Source organism: Sinocyclocheilus rhinocerous, unplaced genomic scaffold, assembly GCF_001515625.1.
Source record: "Sinocyclocheilus rhinocerous isolate Xijiao unplaced genomic scaffold, SAMN03320098_v1.1 scaffold2639, whole genome shotgun sequence".
NCBI classification, from domain to species: Eukaryota; Metazoa; Chordata; class Actinopteri; order Cypriniformes; family Cyprinidae; genus Sinocyclocheilus; species Sinocyclocheilus rhinocerous.
In genome coordinates this window covers 63,870-86,541 of record NW_015644415.1, presented here as the reverse complement: position 1 = coordinate 86,541, position 22,672 = coordinate 63,870, and the positions used below count along the sequence as shown (strand labels likewise).

Sequence of the window (22,672 nt, the reverse complement as noted above, 5' to 3'; positions counted from 1 at the left end):
CAGGTATCTGAACCGCTATATTTCCAACCACGAGCAACCCTAAATTCAGTCCACAAATGCCTCACTCACCCAAGCTAAGCCAAGCATCTAATTTTTCTTATGCAGAGGAGCATTTCCCAGTCAATGCATATGAATCAATAACTAATCCCAGACCAAATCTGCAGATTTTCTTGCATAGATATTGGAGGAAAATCTGTGGAATGAATTTAAACATTCAAAAAATGTTTAAATAAAGTTAAAGGCACTATTATTGGTAGCTGAGCAGTGAGCACATAATAAATTAGCCAAAATATCTAATAAATGAATAAGACTCTAGGCCTTCAGTCTTAGGGGTGATCAGGAATAATTCTTGCCTGGTGCAGGAAGTTACAAGTTCAAATCTCGCTCTCCTGAACATTACACATGCTTCTCAGTAAATGTGCATTAGTAATAGGTGTCATATTCGGTTGAATTTAATTTTGTGATTTCAACTATTTTCAGCCAACATGAAGAGAACTTACATAAATCACACATTTGAATAGTGCTGACAGGTTACTGAGGATTTTTATGAGGACTGAAAAGAAAGACGAGAGCTGTAGACTTCCTAAATAGCAGGTTGGTATCTCAAACATTGCAGCTTGACGCTAGCAACACAAAGGTCATGAGTTTGATTCCCATAAATTACAAGTACAAAATGTACAATGTACACACACACACACAAAGTTTGGGGTCCTGTACTTTTTAACTGTGAAGTTGATTAAAATTAACTTGTAATGAATCTGATCTGTGAATGTAAAATTAATGGAAACTAAGATCTAGACTGCAGTGTTAAAAAAAAAAAACTTTCTATTTCTGCACAGGAAATGGTACTAATTCACACAGTCCTCTCACAAACCTCCACACGCCAACACAGATGGAGTCTTGGGCCATCTTCATGTGCAGCTTGCAGCGGGTTGCGTGGATGCGAATCAAAAACAGACACATGCGTCAAAGCGGTGGGTTTATTGAGGAGGAGTGATGCTTTCATCACTATCATTACACACGTGGACACACACATGGCAGCGGTCACAGGGAAAAGTCTCCCATCCCATACGACCGGCCTCCCTGATTGCCCTATAAATAGCATAATTATGGCAATGATGAGGGAAATAAACTGGCCTCTCAATTATATCCATGGATGGCTAAATACAAAAGGCTGAACTGAGCGGCATTCATTTAGTGGAGTTCAAGGCTGGATTTATAGGTTGTAATAGTATTCAGTGAGAGGGCCAGAGCCCCACAGGCTCATATGTCATGTGTAAATGACCTCCAGTAATTGGATGTAATATTGGGTGACTGGTGATGCCCATCTGAACAAAGACAATGGAGTGGCTTCCAAAAACGATCTGAGAGGAGGCAGAGCTCTAAATCCCACTCACACCGCGATGACTGCAGGCTGTAAAAGATCCTGATTCATGCGAGGCAGGGAACACGCCAGCGCACTGACAGATCTTATTTATGAAGTGCGTCACAGCTTTTCTTCAATGATGATTGTAAAATGTAACATCCTTCTGAGACGTTATCAGATGAGTAAATGGCATATATAATGGAAGACAATTATAGCATGCATTACTGTTGATTTTTTAAGAGGAAAGCGTTTAATTTTGATACATGTTTGAAATATTGTCATCTTCTGGGTTCGAAATGCATATTGAGTGAACATCAAGTACACCTGATGTGAATAAACACTGTAATGTCATAGTAAAAAACCATGCTAGTAGGCTAGTCAATCATAACAAAGCTTATTTACATGTAGAAGTAGCCTTTTTTTTTTTTGTAAAGCCAGGCTAACATAAAACAAAAGTGTACTGTTATGAAAGTACATTAAATAATAAAAAATGGAAAATAATAAAAAGTTCACTAGATTTATGATTTTAATTATTCCAAAAATGCATCACAGTCTGGCCTCTTTAAACAACTAGATTCAGCATTAAACAGCACAAAAGACATGCTGAAATACATACCGAGGCAGAAGAAACACGACGGATGGCACTGGGACATGTGCGCTATTTGTAAGTACAGATATGTCTTGGTTCTATTCTAGGGAAAAGCAGTAGGATGACTCAGTCTAGGACAGTGATAGCCAGAAGGAACACACTCAGAGCTTTCTTTGTGGTTTCCATCTACATCCATTAATGCTTCCGGCTGAATTACTGCTCCAAATATAATTCTGGACTAAAGGAACGCAATTAGTGGAAAGGTGTAAGCTAAGATCTGATGTGCATATTTTGATGATGTTCCTGGAAATCAGAGATGTTTTTAGATTCGTTTCGTATGTGTCAGTCCACTTGCCATTTATGAGCAACAAAGACTTATTTTATTCTAGAATGGTGAGAGAAATTCTGAAATCCCACTAGTATATTTTGTTCCTGATGAAGGAATCATACTTTACCAATATTTTATCCAAACTATTCATTTTGCTCCTCTTTTCCACAGAATAATACATAGTGGCCATGTCTGGCAAACTCCAAAAAAAGACAAACAAAAATCACCATAAAAGTACTGTAATAACTTGTGTGCTATACTCCAAGTCTTTCAAGTCATGTTATAATTTTGTGCGAGAACCAGACTAAATTTTGCCATGATTTTCTTGAAAATCCTCCCCTGCAGTAACGTGTTAAATTAAGTAATGAGTCACTGAGTGGAATAGATTTTTTTTTTGAGCCAATTCTTTAAGAACTAGTTCATCTGGTTCATAGATCAGACTGATCGGTCTATAGTTTGACTCACTCAGCAATGTGGTTACAATTAAACTTTGCTTTTCTCTTTAACTTCAGAACAGTGTTATTATTATAGTATTATTTAAATACTATTTTACTAAATTTTATGCAATTTTTTACTAAATTAGCAATTTTATGTGCTATTATTATAGTTTTTTTTTTCAATTCCCTTGATCTTTTGACATATAACAGGTCAATGTATTATAAAACAGTGAAACTGTTTTATAATACAAACAAAATTTGTTTGTTTGTTTTACTTTGCTACGGATTTTCAGAGAGACTGAAAGTAAACGATGATGCAGCGCTGAGTCTGAATAGAGTGGATCCAACAACATCGCAACACACAGGTGTAAGTAAACGTGTTTTTACCATTATTGCATTGTCTGTTCCAGACCGTTTGATATATACTGAGCATTTATACGTTTTTAACCCAAATGACCCATGTGGTTTTCAGAGTATGTAAGCATCCATCTGTTATTTTAATAAGCGAAACTGTTAGCCAATCATAGCAGTGGGCGTTTACTTGCAAGTCTTGAATGCGCCCTGCCTATAAAAACAGACCGTTCTGCAGAGAGGCTCAAAAACAGGATATTCACATGGATCACTTGCACATGGTCACTACAAAACTGTATTAGACTGAAAAAGCCTGGGTGAAAATTCATAATTCTCCTTCTGAGTTACAAGTCTGGAAAGACAGCACGGTGAATAAATAAAGGCAGAATTTTCAATTTTGGGTGAACTATCCCTTTAAGGACTTATTTAGAGCAAATGAGAGGAAGACTGAAGATAGGAAGAACAAAGATAAGAATAGAGCCCAGAAGACACACAATAACATGGGTGTGTGAAGCTGATAGTCATATGGTTTATCATCCCCATCCTTCAGCGGTTTTCTCTTCCTTTCCTCTTATCTCTCCTATTCTCCAGAAGTTCATGCTGTAGCTCTTCTCAGCTGACCAACAAAGTGATTAATCATAACAGACGTCAAAGCTGACATATCAAAACTGCTTCTACTACATTAATGCATATAGGTGTCCACATGCATACAAAAATACACTTCTGCTTCCTGCGTAGCACCAATTCTATCCGAGTCCCAATATAACCTCTGCATCTCAATGTCCATCTCTAATCACAGGTCCAACATAATGAAACCATTTAAAAACATTTTATAGGATTCACACATGTTCAGGGCATTGTTAAAGCTTCCTTTCCAAGGATTAAGTCATAGGAAGACCAATTTCCAATGGGCCGTATCCTGAGTCTACCTAGATTAGGCTTAACCAGAATGTGTGAGCATCAACTTTCCATCATCATCATCATCTTGCTATGGCCACCCAAAGAGGAACAATTGGACACACAAAACAAACACAGACTGAGAGAAAAAAACACCCACACAGTTGTCTCTTCCCCCTGATTTACTGAAAGCATCCAGACTCCTGTGGATAATAAGGTCACTTTGAAGAGGAACTGCTGTGTTGAGTAACACTGATAAAGTGAGGAAGAGAAAGTCATATGGAACGCTTCCTCTCTGAGCTAACAGGAAATGAAGGCCTGCGTGACTGCTCATGCCTCAGAGAACACGCTCCTCTGTCAGGAGGTGTAGGACAGTCTGAATTCAGACAGACTCACAAGTGATTCATAATAACACCTGCTAGATTAAGCATCTTACTCACAAATCAGCAGGAGGTGAAAGAAAGGGAAAAAATTTAATATCTGCGAGATTTGAAAGAAAACTCTGTATTGGAATGAAATAAAACATACCTTTCTTGATAAGCATGTACTGCTCTGACACCTTGGTTATGTACATGTCAGGTGCCGCACAGAAGTCACCGAAGCCCTAAAATAAGAGAGAAAAGCAAACAATGTATATTAAAAGAGCATAATCTACACTTTACAGCATGCTATTTTTCCCTGAAGCTAAAAGATATTTGTAGGACCATTATTCAACTTCTCTACGGACAGTTTATCCATTAAATTGATCAAAAGTGAGAGTAAAGACCTTTATAATGTTGTCCATTCCCTGTCCCCTTTTACAATGTAAAACTTCCTATTCATTTCAGCTTTCTATTCTATTCAACTTTCTATAAGAATTCTTGGAAAAATGTTCCATGGTTTCCACAAAAATATTAAGCAGTGCAACTGTTTTCAACATTGATAATAATAAGACATGTTTGTTGAGCAGCAAATCAGCATAATAGAATGATTTCTGAAGGATCATGTGACACTGAAGACTGGAGTAATGATGCTGAATATTCAGCTTTAAAATCACAAGGAAGAAATTCTATTTTAAAATATATTAATATATAATATTTCACAATATTACTGATTTTACTATTTTGATCAAATAAATGCAGTCTTGGTGACTGGTAAGTGACTTCTTTCAAAAACATCTTACCAACCCCAAACTTTTGAAGGGTAGCGTTTATATTTTAAGCCTATTTTAGCAACAGCGTTTACTAAGCATCCTGACAGCTTGCTGTGCTTTAACTGGTTGACAAGTGTTGCATTTTTTTTAAAGATGGAATGTCAAGCTAAAAAAACAGTCTAACTTTAAAAAAGGCACCTTGAAATCCCTTAATTCTGTTTCATTGCATTTTTAAGTGAGTGGGTGATGTGACGTGTGGCCAAGTATGGTGTCCCATACTCAGAAATGTGATCAGGCCTTGGTAAATCCGAAACAAACCTAATCATACAGGGACTTCCATACAACCGATTTGCCAACTAGTAGTAGGCAACCCACTGACTAGTCTATTTTGACTTTCATCTGTAGGTCTGTATATTCCTAATATGTAAATGACCTTGATTATGAGTGTTAGATTCTGAGTGTTAGAGTATGTATACAAAAAATGCCATGGCATCCCCCCTTTAAGGATGTTGTATAATATACATGCTGCTATAGAGATAAGCTATTACTGGCTGCTTTAGGTAATTCCACAGATATAATTTAGGCATTTGCAGGGAGATCACAAGAGGAAGCATCATCACTACAATACTGTCCTGCCTCTGTGTGGAGAAGCGTTGCCATGGAGACACTCACCGAGGAGACAGTCAGTTCCAGACCCAGTGAGCCCCAACTGATTACCAGCGCCAACACACCCAGAAAACACACCCTGAGAGAACACAGATAATCATCATTTCAACCATCATTATATGCAGTGTATACATACTATGCAATGCTTAGAAAAACCCTTCATCCCACTACAATTTTCATAACTTTCATCTACAATATGAATTTAATGGTGGTAAAATTACAGAGGCAACAGTAGGATTCAAAACCATTAAGTAATAAGCACACGTATTGCTATCATCCATATAGCATGCTGTTATATTTTGAGCCTCATATTTATGTAAAACAAACTTGATTAAAACATCTGCTCACCTTCACATCTAGCATCTGATGCCCACGTTTGAGCATACTTATTTATTTTTAATTAGCATATATACACAAAATAAAAATAAATACATTTTAAATTGTATTTATTTTTTCACAGTCTGCTAATCTTCAATGTTAAATTAAATGAAAATAGTTATATAATTTTAAATATAATACAATATAAAAAATAATTAAAATAATAAAAAATATAATTTATATGAATTTAATATATATATGTATTCAAGTATGTTTATATATTTTATTTTATTGGAAAACAAGAAAAAAATCTACATTCTGAACAAAAATGACTGTTTGCAGTATAACAACTCTAAAATCAAAATCGTCCAGGTAAAATGGGCAGACATTAAAGGGATTTTTTTTGGTGATGTGTACATTAATGAAAATTATAGTTCCATCTGTACCTTTAAATAAAGGCAAATCAAGCAGTAGGATGGTATCATAGTATAATGAAATGCCTTGAGTCAGGATTAAACTATGGCAACTTAAAGATTTCATGCTTTTAGCGAGTAGCAACTTTTACTGCAGAGCAAATCAATATCCTGACATTTACCTCCTGACTCGGCCTCAAGACAAACCGGCTTTTTCGCTATATAATGTGAATGTGAAATGCTAAATAACTTAACGTATAGTGAATAAGACAAGCTAGAGGGAATCAGTAAGCCAGCTTCAGGATACAGACGGCAGGCTTTAATGTGAGCTCTAGCCCGGGGGGAAACGATGCACTGCTTCCTCCTATAAGACACAGCAGGTTAACGACGGCCTTACAGATACAATGGCTCTATCTGGAACACTGTTTTTTGGCAGGACTAGTGGAAAAGTTGGGCGCTATCGACGAAAATATATATATATAAACATTCCATCTAATAAAAAAAAAAGACATTTTACCCAATGTTTGTGTGCTTTATTTTTTATAAACAGTGGGGTTCCAGAAGTAAAAATCCATTCACTTTCCCCATAGGGGAATAGATTTTTAAAAACAACTTTTAGACCTTTAAAGACAGACCTAATGAGAGCTACGATATTGTTAATCAATGGTATATGCTTTAGTTAAAGCCATCAGCATAATTTTGACATTTTTTAAAATATCTTTTTATGTTCAAGAGTGGAATTCCTGGTGAAAAATTAAACCTCTGCCAATCAGAGAACTGTCACAAGCAAACACCTAAACAGCTCTGTAGTGCATCTGCATTTGCATCTCCATTGTTTTTAAATGAATTATGTCATTCGCAGTGCTTTCTGGGATTGTAGTTCTTTCCCTCATTAACGTTAAGTACACAGTCTTGTCACTTTGATTTGAAGCAGAAAAGTATTTGAAAATCAGACAAAACGACAGTGGCAGAGTATTGGATTTGAATGCCATGTCAGCATCTGAGGCTCTTTTCATTGCAAAACCTAAGTTACAGAAAATACAGGATTTGCATAAATACAATACAAATAAAAACCAAACAAAAAGAAAAATACAGCAGTTAAGATTATGCAAGATGTTTTACATTTACATATGATAAAAATTCTAAAAGCGTTTCTAGTAAAATCTTACTAAGGTTGTCTAGCATTAAAAGCAGGACAGCCTAATAAAATATATTTAATGGAAAGGGGGGTCTTGCAAAACATACACAGAGCTGGGTCTTCCAGACAAAAAGACAACATTTGTAATGTTGTGATTGACCTCGCAGCTAGTTGGTTTGGTTCGTGGCTTATAATGCTTTAAGAAAGACTTTTTAAAAATCCTCATGGGAAAAATTAATAAGAAAAATACTTCCGGAACCAAGGCTGCTGAAAAGGTGGGTGGGCAGTGTTACATTATCTTTGCAACATCAAAATCTAGTTGTGTGTATGCATTTTCAGAGTGGCGTTTCTAGTAAAATCTTACTAAGGTTGTCTAGCATTAAAAGCAGGACAGCCTAATAAAATATATTTAATGGAAAGGGGGGTCTTGCAAAACATACACAGAGCTGGGTCTTCCAGACAAAAAGACAACATTTGTAATGTTGTGATTGACCTCGCAGCTAGTTGGTTTGGTTCGTGGCTTATAATGCTTTAAGAAAGACTTTTTAAAAATCCTCATGGGAAAAATGAATAAGAAAAATACTTCCGGAACCAAGGCTGCTGAAAAGGTGGGTGGGCAGTGTTACATTATCTTTGCAACATCAAACTCTAGTTGTGTGTATGCATTTTCAGAGTGAACACAACAACACTGCAAAAGAGCACAGAATAGTTCATAAGTACACAGATTGGGATATACCTTCCACTGGTGAGTCTCTTCACCAATAGGAGGTGTATCCCAATCTGTGTACTTATGTACTATTCTGTGCTCTTTTGTAGCACTTCAGGTTGAGTGGCAGCATGAGGAAGTAAGCTGTTTTCTGTGAATGTGCGAGACTTCCAGTTCATTAGCCGCTGTAGGGAAATACCGAGAAGAATAATAAAGTGCAGTAAACGGTAAAACTGTTTGCACAACAAACCAGTGTTTTCACAATAAAGATAATACAGTAAAATAATATGGTAAGACACACCAGTTTGCAATATCAAGCAGCAAAACAAGCTGTTTTGTCCAGCTAAAAACAGCTGGAATCAGATACGACCGGAAGCCAGACATATTAAATTTACAAATGGACGCGGCCGCTCTGGGAAAAATAAGGTGGATAGAGCAGTTTTGGAAGAGTGCTAATGTGTCTGTTTTTATGAGCTATGTTGTTCAGGCACTCTGGAGAGCTTGTCACGCTGTAGTTCTTCTGTTTTTCTGTGCCATCTCAGCTTTAAAACTTCCCAGAGGGGGTGAATCAGAGAGAAAGAGACATTATGATTTCTCTGTTGGAGCTAAAACAGAAGAGCATATATAACACTTCATAAATCAATCTGGTGTAACTGCTTTGACTGAGAGTCAGAAATCATTCATCACAGCCTCACGGAGTGGCATTGAGTGCATGGCTCTCTGACTTTTGTGGGTCACTGACAAGAGCAGATCAAATATCGCTGGTCATTTGATAGTTTCTCCAAGCTCTGTTTTCCCTGATGTACCACACATGACCCATAGACACATCCATATGACAAGTCTTACCCAATCAGAGTTCCTTTGGAGTTGCGGATGAGGCCGAAGAGCACCAGCAGGCAAATGAGCACATCAAACAGCAGCAGACCCAGGTAGCCCAGCCACCTAAAGACAACAACACATTAACATCACAAACACAGCAAAATCCACAGTCAATGTAACAAACACTGTATAACAACGTATCGCAAACTCAAATATAGTAACACTATAAGAAACGTTAACAAATAGTATAAGATGCTTAACAGATCAGTTGTATATCTAAATAATGAAATCTAAATATATGAAAAAGGGGACAGTTAGCTGTTTTTCTTTTAAGAAATTGATATTTTCAGTAACCAAGGATTAATTAAATTGATAATTCATAATGTTACAAAAAATTATAATAATAATAATATTGTAATAGTATTTCACAATATGACGGTTTTAAGTGCAGCCTTGGTAAGCATAAGATACTTCTTAAAAAAAAAAAAAAAAGTTATAGACGGTAATGTTTGTAAGTTTGAAATATAAGTTCATAGTAACATCTGTTTAAATGTAAATGCCTTGATGAAGTAGCTTTTTTTCTGAAACGTATCCATTCAAAACTTGCCAGCACGATTTTAGGGGTTGTTGTTGTTAGCATAAAGATGGCAACTTTTGTATGAGCAAGCACCATTTACATTTTCAGAATTTTTTTTTTTTAAATCAAAGCCAAAATTATTTAGTTTTATGGGTGTATCTTGTTTTGGAAGCCTGAAATTAAACTTGTTTGGCTTTTTAAGGCAAACAAACAGACCCCAAAGCAATTTCTTTCAGTGAGAAATGTAAATGGCTGACGAGAGGTGGAAAGAGGCAGCGAGTGAACAGAATACTAATTTCTATTCTCTCTAAGAGTGCACTGTTCACATCTTATGCGATACAGAGAAATCCTTTGAGCGTTTTTTTTCTCCTGACACTTTTTGGATGTTAGAAAGGTTTCACACCTTCAAACAAACTGAAGTACACTTCATAATGTGTGTCAGAAACATTTCTAGGGTTGTCGCAACACTAAAATTTACCAGTATAAGGAATTAATACATTTCTGTCAGCCAAACCCCTATTACTAGATATGTTTACTTGAAGTAACCCTTAGATTTTAATTTCATATTTACACATTTACATGTTCACAGTTCCCTATTTTTTTAAATAAATACATTACGTAATTAGTTTTTCATCAACATACAAACCACCAACACTTTCATAAACTTGAGTTAGGGAAACCCTGACCAATACCTACAAGAGCCTGTTTTACGATTCTCGAAACCAATATTAAAACCAAAGAAAAAAAAAAAATTTCCTTTATTACAAAAAAATAAAATAAATAAATACTTGAACTTGGGTGCTGGAATCTTATTTTCTTTTAAATTTTAGAATTGATTTTGTACTGAAGTAGAATGTTTGATATTCTTACATATTTCTTTTAGTGATATTGCCATTCCTGTGAAAGAAAGTACGTACCTGTACCAGTCATACAGTTCAATCTGGGTTGCCAGATCCTCCAGGGAGATGCTGAGATTGCTCCAAAAGGGAATGTCAGCCATCTGACGAACCAGCTCGTTCCGCTGATCCTGGAGTTTCTGTATGATGGACAGGTAGTCTGTGTGCTTTGCATACTGTTCCTTTAGCAGCCGAAGGTTCTCGTCCACAGTCTGGCTCTGAGCTGATGTACTTTCTGTCACCTACAAACACACACATTTGCTTTGTAAGCTCTTATCTCATGAGCTACAGATCACACAGTAAAACATCCAAGTATGTCAGTGAGATTGTCAAGCTCTGGTGTGTTTTGGAGAGATGGAGCACCATGTGAACATAACCCAGTGTGCATCAGTGCCTCACCAGTCTGTGCACTCCTGACACGGTACGGTTGGCATGGCGGAGGGAGTAGGTAAGCCGATTCACACCGTCACAGGTCTCACCATTGCCGTAGAAACCAACAGCAATGCCGGCACTGTAAGGAGACACAGAGAGAGGCATGAGGAGGAGGGGACAGGGAATGGAGGCCTTCAGCAGAGCTGCGGTAACCCTGAGGAATAGGTCAGTAATGTCCCAAAATCCCTGCACACAGCCGGAAGAAAGCGCATACATGCCTCTAATTCAGATTCCATTGTCCTGATAACACAACTGAACACACATAAACGACTTATTAAAAATAGTGAAGGCTCACAGATCCTTCAGAGCACTGATTTACAGCAGTCATTCCAAAACAGAGGTACTTAGGAATGTTTCAGGGGTACATGTAAAGATTTGAAAAATTAAATATTAAAAATAAACAATTCATTTTGTGTTTTTTTTTACTGTAATAACCGCATATACACAATCCTTTTTGACATTTATTTAATGAACAAAGCACACACAAAATGTATGACAATGCCCTAAAACAGACGATTAATCGTCATAATCACAATTATTTCTTAGACAATTAATCATCAGACAAATTTCATAATCGTGACAGACCTAAGCTTATTGCATTACATATAGCTCATAACCAGAAGGTTGCTGGTTCAAGCCTAATAAAGGCCAATCTATGAATAAGACAAATAGCCCTTTGCTCCATGGGGACTGTCAATGTAATAAGAGCCCTAAATGTTAACAATCTAAATGACTCTTCACTTACGTCTTTGTACAGTTAGCAACTAACAAAATGCTATTCTGTGGTCACAAAGAGGCTTTAGTCCATTTAGTCAAAGTGTCTGTGCAAGTGTGAGAACCACAAAGAGAAACATATTGGTCAAATGATCGATAGCACTCTATGAAACTCAACATAACATTGACTCAGACTGTTCGGCTACTACAACAGCGCTGGGAGAAGACAGATGAAAAAAATCGATTGCTCTAACAGCTTTGACCAACCAGAGAATCAGGTCACAAACACACGGCTGCCCCACAAACCCACTGAGGCCGTTCACAGCAATGTACTCCCAGCAGCGGACCACCTGCAACAGAGATGTAGATGACCACCAACACATCCAACTTGAACTTGTTGCCTCACCACCAGGTGGCAGAACAGCACAACCTGCCAATGGGGCTTTCAATCCCACTCATTCCCATTCCCCTCCCTCTCTCGCTCAAGTATGTCACCCAACTCCATTGTAAAGCATTCAATGGCAGCTACAATCAGCGGCCACCCCGCTTAAGGGGGTTCTGCAGCTAAACAAAGAGCTATTCACCACAGGACAGGCCCCGCAGCTCTCAGCCAGAGTACATTTAAGACGCATTCCATGCGCTTGCCAGTTTTATCATTTGCATCGTGAACAGGCCAAAGTCTAAGTATTAAGATTTCACAATGCGTGAATTGTGAAGGACCCATTGTCTCTGAAGCACTTCACAGGAAGTCACTTGAGTTGAAGCGAGTGACAGTCTCTCAAACTAAACTCTATATTTTGTAAACAAGCAGTCAGTTGTGTTAAACCGACGAGGTGTGTTGGTTTTATTCTCCATGCGCTGTGCTGTTCGGACGGGGCGTGTTGCAGCACGAATGTGCAGATCAGGAAGCAGATGTCACCTCGCCGTCCCCCCTGAGGCCACGGTCATGTGACCCATTAGAAAGTTCCCAGCATTCCTGCTACACTGTAAATCTGGTGGATAATCTGCATAAGCAAAGTTAACTAAATACACAAAAACACACAGTATAATCTCTCACAGCACAACATGAATGGCTAGAGAGTGATGAGGGCCATTTCTTTTCTCATATTGTTTGCATTAAAACAAATTATAATGCTACTTGTGTTTACACTATTACAGAACTATGCAATTGCGTCACTAAGAAATTATTTGTATGTAAGAAGCAGAGTTTCATATTCCCCAAGGAGGTAGAAGTAAATTAATATTTCAGGACTATATGTTCAAGGTGGCATTCTGTAATGAGTTTTTTTTTTTTTTTAAATAGAATAAAGATAAATAAATTCCAAAAATATTTCCATGACAGACAAAAAAAAAAAAAGCAATGTTCAAGGATAGAAATGCTTAGTTATAGCTGCTCAGAGATGAATAGCAAACAATACCTTCAAAAAATGTACTGGTACAATGCTGGTATAACAGTGGCCCTGAATCTCATGATTCTGTCTGAATCTCATCACTGAATATAAGATGTGATATCAAACCAAGTGGCATCTGTGAACAAATCCTGCTTAAGCTTTCCTCAGAAAGAACTTCACTTTTCTGAGGCATTTTTGCAACAACATGTAATAAACTGGGGTAAAGTCATTTTAATGGATGTATAAAGTCAAGAACAGACCCTGTCAGAGAAACCACAAATGTAGTTGATTACATTAAGTATGAACATTTTCAGTAATATTTGACAACCAGAATGTGTAATTTTGGATACTTTTGTTAAATGTTTTTACTTAACAGTGTAACTTTGCCATTTTTCTTTAAAATAAATGCCACATGGTTTGATATTTTGAACTTGCAAAGCAATACATTTTTAAACATGGCTTAAGTATACTTTTTAGGGCCACTGTATAGCATGTTACGGTTTCCTTACCATAATCATATTCAGCACCACTGTACTTAAATGGTACTGTAAGTTACTTCTAAGAATACTATGGTATCCAATTGTAATAGTATCAAACAAGGTATGGGTAGGCCAAACAAACCTGTCAGCCACTAAATAAAAAAGGCAGCAGTGAGGTTCATAGGGTCAGATACCTAAAACTAGGGCTGCACGATAAATATTGCACGATATTTAATGCGCATCTCGTCAGTAAAGCCGGTTCTGTAATCAGCGGTAAATCTCCATCACGTGCGTGCTTTCACGTGGAGCAGCATTTACTACACAGAGCCGTTGTTCACTGACAAGCTGCGCAAAACATGCGCAAAATATGATTGTGGTTTTGCGCAGCTTGTCAGTGAACAACGGCTCTGTGTAATAAATGATGCTCCACGTGAAAGCACGCATTTAACCATACAAGATATATCTCAGATTATGGTTATACTGAGAGAAGGGAAGTGATTGTGGACTCGAAGGAAAAATATGACCAGAGGACATATCAATCAATGCTCCCGCAGCTGTGGCCTTTGGTGGTCCGATATCACTGCTGTCCTGTATTAAAAAAAGCTCAGTCTGTCTGACAGTGTCTTTTCTGGGCCACAGCTCTCATGGGTCTATACAGACATTCTTCAAACAAAAAAGTAACAAAAATAAGCCACATGACTCATTAAAATCTATACCAGGGCTCCCCAATGCTAAGAAGCAGACTTTAGTTGCATAACATATAATAAGTAATGACCTGTGATTGCTGATCAATGTGAATGGGGTTAAATGCTCCTTAGAGAATAACACTCCACTGACTGGACAGATCACACTGAGCAATCTCATTACTCATGCTCGTCCTGGTGCGCCCTTCCCCCTAAAGCACAGCATCCTGAATCAGTGGGGATTTGGTTAAGTGGAGTGTCACACAGTTAAGACGAGACTGGTTCGGTCACTGTGCCCAAAGAGTGAGCGGCCTTTGGTGTTGTATACATGATCTGTATACAACAGCTATAGTTACCAATTTTGAAAAAAAAATTACACACACACATACATATAAATATATACAATACATACATAGAGAGAGTTATACAAAAAGTGCAATATTCATAATTTATGCAATATTTATAATTTATTACAACAACAAAATGAGTTCTTTGAAAAACAAAGAAACATATTGCACATTACATAGAACAAGCGGCAGGTCTATTAGTTTGCAAGACCTAACGCACAGAATTTTGGACCCTCAATTGCTATAGTTGTCATTTTCGGATCCAATCCCACATTTAAATATGGTTCTCATTCTAAAGATTTTACAGTCTGTAGCTAGCAGTGAATCTTTTAATGGATGTCTGTGATGGTTACAATACGTTAGCACTGAAAAAACATAAATAGAAACCTTTGACACTTTCGGAGTGATTACACATATGCGCAGAAGTGTTTAAAAAACAGCGCCTATGAGCTATCATTGTAGTGAGACAAAAAAAAAAAAGGTAATGAAACTCTTATTTTTTTTTTATCTTATAGTTTACAGATTATTGATATCACAATATTCACATTCCCCAATGTTATATGTCAGCAAAAATATTGCGATAATATTAAATGTACCGCCTACGCCTACACTGTCCATTAACATTAGCAGAGACAGAATATCTTTCATATGTAAGAAATATTGACATTATAACTGAAATATACCTAAATGAACTGAACTGAATCAAAACTGAAATCAAGAGCGTGTGAATCAGAATCGAATCTGGGAATCTGCTATAATTAAATAATTTGTATATTATACAATGATGTGCAACTGGACAGATCCATCATATTTCTGTTGTAAAAATGTTGGATGGACACAAGCTTATATACTCCTGTCTCAAGCCCTTCAAAAGCCCAAATCAAATGCACACTAGCTGCTGTGATGCTATCAGAGCCTTTGAAGTGGCTTCAATGTCAAGTCATGAGCCGATTAGCATAAATTCTGTAAAGGTTTCAAAGTCTTGCACTGGATTTCCATAATTTTTAGTTATGTAGCACTACAGCTAAAATATGTCTGAAGCTGCAGACATCGGAAGTCCAAGCGTGAAACTTAGGTGCTTGTGCATCTGGAATGAGTCCTCCAGGCTGTTTCACACCAACTACATTCAAAGTAGTGGACTTGACTTGTAAGCTTCCAACTATATAAATTCTGATTGAACAGCGTGCATTTGAAGGGATTTCATCTGGACTAAATAATCCATGTGGTGCAACAGAACACAAAATAGACAATAAACAAACACACCTATGAAGGAGCAAATAACAACACAAACCCTAAATGTTACTCACAATAAACAGGAAACATTTAGAGTAGGCATAACCTACACGACTGATTGGACAGTGAAGGAATCTACAGTTACATGACTTAGATTCTGCTGTTTACGATCACTCCTCTGCGTCGTCATGAATCATTGATTCAGGACAGGGGATTGCATGTCTCAACCACATTTTATAAAACATTCTTGTACTTTCTGGTTTCTATTTGAGCACTCATGTGTTCCCTTCAAATGTGTCCACTGAGATTTCTTGTAAAGCTCTCAAAATAAGTGCCTTCATCAGCAATTCCCAAGAGGTTTCGCCATACAATTTGCTTCCAAGAAGGAACAAAAATTAAAAACTCTAGATTTCCATTTCAATAGAAGCAGAATTAGTGGATATATCTAATACTAAATCCAATAGCATACGTTAAACCTTCAGGTCCAGACTGCAGATGGTACATATTGCAAAGGCTTCTTACTAAACAGTTAGTTTCAAAAGGCTGGCTAGATCCACAGATTCTACAGCAAGACTGTCCACTGAACAGTATGAGCTCCGTTCCTCCTCATGCATAAAAGAGGAGTAGTCCATGCAGAATCAGCACTTTTTCACATTTTCTGTGCTGATTGGGGTGGGATATCTGCAGAGTTTTGCAGAATAAACTCAAATATGGTCAATTTTGCTTGAAACTCACACACAAGAGATGGGTGAGGAGATTCGTATGAATGACGTTCAAAAGAATAACGTGGAAATCTGCAGAGTTTTCAGTGGAATTCTACTGGTGCAGTTACCATGCAGGCGTGCTGATGTGAAATAAGACAATGTTTGATGTTCGCTGCTTTAAAGACACGTCTTCTTTAAAAAGCAAACATTGCTGTGGGACTCTCCAAAAACAGTTTCAGGCACAACGTAATGACCAAAGATGTCTATTTGAATGTGTATGGCTTTAGAAGTGGGTGATGAATTAAAAGAAGCAACTTTTGAGATGTTTTACTGTGCAAACTATTTAACAGCCAAAGCACATCATGCAGTGAGCATGCAAATCGAAACACCACTGCTAAAAAAAAAAATCCAGATTAACTCGTCATCATCTGAACAACAAGTTGACCATCACAACCATTCATTATAATTATCACTTTAAAAAGTACTATTTCTTCACATACTTAAAGTGTACACTTAAAAGTGAGAATGAAGCCAGCCTAAAGCATTACTGGCTGCAGGCACGCATTATGAGAACATTGATATCACATTATGAGAAATCCTGAGTCATGTTTCTCGCAGGTGTGATGATTATTAATGGTGTTTGTGTTGAAAATGGGCTTATCTTCCTGGCCAGGGGGAGAGATCAGTAGTGAGCACGTGAACAGAACTGAAAAAGTGTTCTCCATATTTCCACTTCCACACAGGACCAGATGTGCATTAATAAACTTTCACAGAAGGGAAGATGCTTGCTCAACATACAAACTCACAGCAGAAAGAAAGAGACAGAGAGAAAGTTTTAGTGAAGAAGTGACTTATATAGCAAAAGAGTGAACGGGGTGTGAGACTGACAGAGAACAACAGAGAGAGAGAGAGAGAGAGAGAGAGGATGTGCGAGACTAACTCTTAATGGATTAATTAATTGGTCCACACAGAATGAATCTACACACTTTTCCCCCCACAATACAAAACAACAAAAAGATAGTCAATCAAAAAAAAAAATTAAAAAAAAAAAAAAATTCCAGGTTGGCCTAAAATGGATACAATTTACTTTCTGAAAACTCATTATGGTCTTATTTTTATTGATTTGCATTATGTTATGTTATATGTTATGTTATGTTATGTTGTGTTATATGTTACGTTATGTTATATATATATTTTTAAATGTGCACTGATCAATCTAAGTAATATTAGGATGCATATTAAGTAACTATTAGGGTCCATTTTGCTTCCATGGTGGCTTCAAAGAAGGTAAGAAGAGACAGCAACACTCCTTAGAGTATTTTGCCTTGTCTTTGAGCTCTTTACAACTTCTGAGCTGGAAAAAGAAAGAAAAAAAAAGGTACACGTACTGAAGACAGGATTTACTGCTTGGTATGTAACTCATAGTGGCCATAAAGTTCTCACCTGTCATCTTGCCTGACAGGACAGCTAAGAACATACACAGAAGAACAGAGATTCACAAAACTACACAGCAGGCCCTCTCTCATGCTGACACTATCACAGGCGGACTCCCTGAAGAGTGAGCGCACGTTAACATGGACAAAACATGAGGAGTGGTCATGAGAAAAAAAAAAAAAAAAAAAAAAAAAAAAAAAAAAAAAAAAAAAAAAAATCCAGGTTGGCCTAAAATGGATACAATTTACTTTCTGAAAACTCATTATGGTCTTATTTTTATTGATTTGCATTATGTTATGTTATATGTTATGTTATGTTATGTTGTGTTATATGTTACGTTATGTTATATATATATTTTTAAATGTGCACTGATCAATCTAAGTAATATTAGGATGCATATTAAGTAACTATTAGGGTCCATTTTGCTTCCATGGTGGCTTCAAAGAAGGTAAGAAGAGACAGCAACACTCCTTAGAGTATTTTGCCTTGTCTTTGAGCTCTTTACAACTTCTGAGCTGGAAAAAGAAAGAAAAAAAAAGGTACACGTACTGAAGACAGGATTTACTGCTTGGTATGTAACTCATAGTGGCCATAAAGTTCTCACCTGTCATCTTGCCTGACAGGACAGCTAAGAACATACACAGAAGAACAGAGATTCACAAAACTACACAGCAGGCCCTCTCTCATGCTGACACTATCACAGGCGGACTCCCTGAAGAGTGAGCGCACGTTAACATGGACAAAACATGAGGAGTGGTCATGAGACGTGGGGGGTGGTGGTCTTTTTTTGTGAGTCCTTGATGATGGCTGTAATGCCAGAAGCCACAAGTTAGGAATTGCTGGGAAAGACGCTGCCATAGCAACAGGGTTTATTTGAAACAGGACAATAGCCGAGCCTCAACTTTCCCACCAAATTCTTTTCATTCACATTGTGCATCCATTTTGCTTTCGAACATCATCATAACAAAAGCCAGCATTACTTATTCAATCTGTTTGTTCATGAATCCTGCCATTGGTTTGTATTCACTCAGAGAAACATCTTGACCTCTTGAATTTTAATGGATTATAATGCACTTGAAAGAAAACAGCACTACGGTCGATTCTGAAGACAATGAAGGAAAACTAGAGTGAAGGACAGCAGAAACACTCTTTGTGGTTTCATGCATTACAGCAGCAGCACCAAACAGAAGGTTGTAGTCTGAAGTAATGACTTTCTCATGCACAAGCCCAGTCTTTTTTTGTGAGTCCTTGATGATGGCTGTAATGCCAGAAGCCACAAGTTAGGAACTGCTGGGAAAGACGCTGCCATAGCAACAGGGTTTATTTGAAACAGGACAATAGCCGAGCCTCAACTTTCCCACCAAATTCTTTTCATTCACATTGTGCATCCATTTTGCTTTCGAACATCATCATAACAAAAGCCAGCATTACTTATTCAATCTGTTTGTTCATGAATCCTGCCATTGGTTTGTATTCACTCAGAGAAACATCTTGACCTCTTGAATTTTAATGGATTATAATGCACTTGAAAGAAAACAGCACTACGGTCGATTCTGAAGACAATGAAGGAAAACTAGAGTGAAGGACAGCAGAAACACTCTTTGTGGTTTCATGCATAGCAGCAGCACCAGATAGAAGGTTGTAGTCTGAAGTAATGACTTTCTCATGCACAAGCCCACTTTATTCTGCAGCTCAGCACTTGTCATCATCGACATTATAACACACCAGGAATAGCCAATGAAACAGTCAATGTTTCAACTCAGCAAATTTCACAAACCAATCAATAGACATCCTGTGATTAATCCAAGCTATCTAAAACTTGTGTATGGAGGGACCTAGAGGGGATTCTCAAGGAGTCAAATCACTCAAATGTGCATTTTTCTCAATTTGCATTAAACATTCAATTTTTTTAACCAGTTGCTACACACCATTTCACTATGAGATCCAAATGACCTAGACATGATCATGAAACGTCACCTACAAATCATCAAAATCAAGATAAGACGATGCCAAAAACTATGAAAAAAAGGACATTTGAATTTGAAAGTTAATTTAAATTTGGACAACTAGAATTCATAGGAATTCTGAATAAATGAAAAACAAAGCACTGAAAACTTTTAAATGCTACAAGTGAATTAAAATGTAAATTGTATTTACCAACATTATAATGTAAAGACTGACTACAAATCATCAAAATCAAGATAAGACGATGCCAAAAACTATGAAAAAAAAGGACATTTGATTTGAAAGTTAATTTAAATTTGAACAACTAGAATTCATAGGAATTCTGGATAAATGAAAAACAAAGCACTGAAAACTTTTAAATGCTACAAGTGAATTAAAATGTAAATTGTATGTACCAACATTATAATGTAAAGACTGAAAAATGGATATTGATTTTGAGATTTGCTTTGGGTTACATTAAATAGTGTCATTAAATTATTAATAGTGTCCTAGGAAAACTAGGACATGAGAAAAAATTGAATTCGTCAGTTGCATCTGAATTCTGACTTTTTTGATTGCCAAAATTTCAGTGCTCCCCACGGTTTATCTGTGGTTTTGTCATGGCAGAGCAATGGTCTGAAGAGTATCCCGCTAAGCAAGCTGGTTCAAGTTCAGCTGCCTGAACAATGAACTGAGTGGCTCATGGATATCTAGCTCACTTCCTACTCAAACTCTGCTGCTCTGATTAACCTGGCAAACTCGGGCAATTCCAGTGATTAGTTCCTCATCAAAAGCACTCATTGTAACAACCTTTTTACCACTTACTAACTTCTTTACCAGATGGATTTATCAACAAAATCTGGGCGCTGACACTAGCTTAAAAGGTTAGTTCATGCAAAAATGAAAATTTGGTAATCAATTATTCATAATCATGTCATTCAAAACCTGTATAACTTCCTTTCTTGTATTGTAACCAAAACTGTTTGGTTACCAACATTTCTCGAAATATCTTCTCCTGCATAAAGCCAGCCAATGAGTGCAAAAGGTTGAAACTACTGCCAAAGTAACACACTAAAACAGAACAGTATTGGCTAAGCATTTCAGTACTGCCATAAAACATGTTTCTGGCCTGATGAACTTTCATATTGATACAGTGGACATTTTCTTTTGGATAAATCTTACATTAGCCCTTGCCACTGAGGAGTTCTGGGGCTACAGGTAGAACCAGGGCTCCAGACTGCGACCATTTTTTCTGCCTGTGCGACTAAATTTTATGTGCCAGTCGCAGTGGCGAGACCACTGCGTTGGTCAACTCATAAGCACTGCAATTTCTGTTGCATATGAGAAACATCAAACGGCAAAAAGAAACTGAAAGCATAACACACCAGCATTTAGAGAGTATACTCGCCACGTCAGCACGAGCGCGAAGGTGTGCGCAGCAAAAATTACGCTCATATTGAGGAACCAATGGATGGTTTTCAAGCGAAAGTCAAGTAAAAGAGCTCTTCTTAAACCAGAGAAGGTGAACATGCTGGTATTCTTGTGGGGGGAAAATACATGCAAGCACTGTCACCGTTTTACTTTTCTTTGTTTTCATTTTTGAAAAATTTGTTATCTTTGCTGTTTACCTCACATTAAGCTATGTAGGCTCTCTTTTATTTATTTATTTATTTGATTCCTCAGTGTTTGCTTGCTAAACGTTCTGTAATTTATTAGTCGGTATATAATACAGCATGTGGTGTGTGCCATGCCTCATTTTATTCGTTTTTGTTAATAAACGTTTTGTAAGATGACAAAAGAGGAACTCCCATTCACAAAATTCAAATCCCAAATAATACTACTGATGAAAAAGAACGGGTTGAATGTTAACCACTTTCGCTTCCATATAACTATAAACTATGATAAAAGTTAATCAGCATGCATTGATTAATCCCATGTTGTAGCGCCAAAAAAAATATTGAGACCAAATCATGTGCTTGTGCGACCAGCTGAGAAAGTTAGTAGCAAAAGAGCGACCAGTGGAAAGAATGAGTCTGGAGCCCTGGGTAGAACCCACGTAGACCTACAGCTAGAGGTGTCAGAGGTGTTAATACAGCCACACCGAATCCCAGAGAGAGCTCCAAATGAACTACAGAGTAGGGGTGGGCGATTATGAGCTAAAAATTCATATCACAATATTTTACACTGTCCAGGCGATATCGATATTATATTGCGATATGAGAAAAACAAATTACAGGCAAAATATTTTAACCTTATATAACTAGAAAAAGTGAGGGATTGGACATAGGCCTAAATAAAATAAAATAAAATAAAATAAAATAAAATAAAATAAAATAAAATAAAATAAAATAAAATAAAATAAAATAAAATAAAATAAAATAAAATAAAATAAAATAAAATAAAATAAAATAAAATAAAATAAAATAAAATAAAATAAAATAAAATAAAATAAAATAAAAAGGAAATGGGAAGTGCATATTTTAGTTAAAACACCTAAATGAAATTAAATTAAATAAAACAAAATAAAATAAAATAAAATAAAAAAGCACCAAAATGAAATCATTTAAAACAAAACAAAACAAAAAATAAAATAAAATAAAATAAAATAAAAACTTCTGGTTATGAAAGGGGAGGAAATGGGAAGTGCATATTTTAGTTAAAACACCTAAATGAAATTA

At 36.8% G+C, this 22,672-nt stretch overlaps 1 protein-coding gene across 1 annotated transcript in view; it reads right to left on the bottom strand.

Moving 5' to 3' along the window:
- The window catches only part of LOC107758332 (protein tweety homolog 3-like), a 49,490-nt gene that overhangs the window by 5,354 nt on the left and 21,464 nt on the right, over positions 1-22,672 (bottom strand). The window contains exons 3-7 of the mRNA XM_016576046.1: positions 11,033-11,144; positions 10,655-10,875; positions 9,188-9,283; positions 5,773-5,845; positions 4,497-4,572 (exon numbers count right to left, since the gene is read on the bottom strand). Of these exons, the coding sequence (XP_016431532.1) occupies positions 4,497-4,572; positions 5,773-5,845; positions 9,188-9,283; positions 10,655-10,875; positions 11,033-11,144 (578 nt within the window). The remainder of the gene's footprint in view (positions 1-4,496; positions 4,573-5,772; positions 5,846-9,187; positions 9,284-10,654; positions 10,876-11,032; positions 11,145-22,672) is intronic.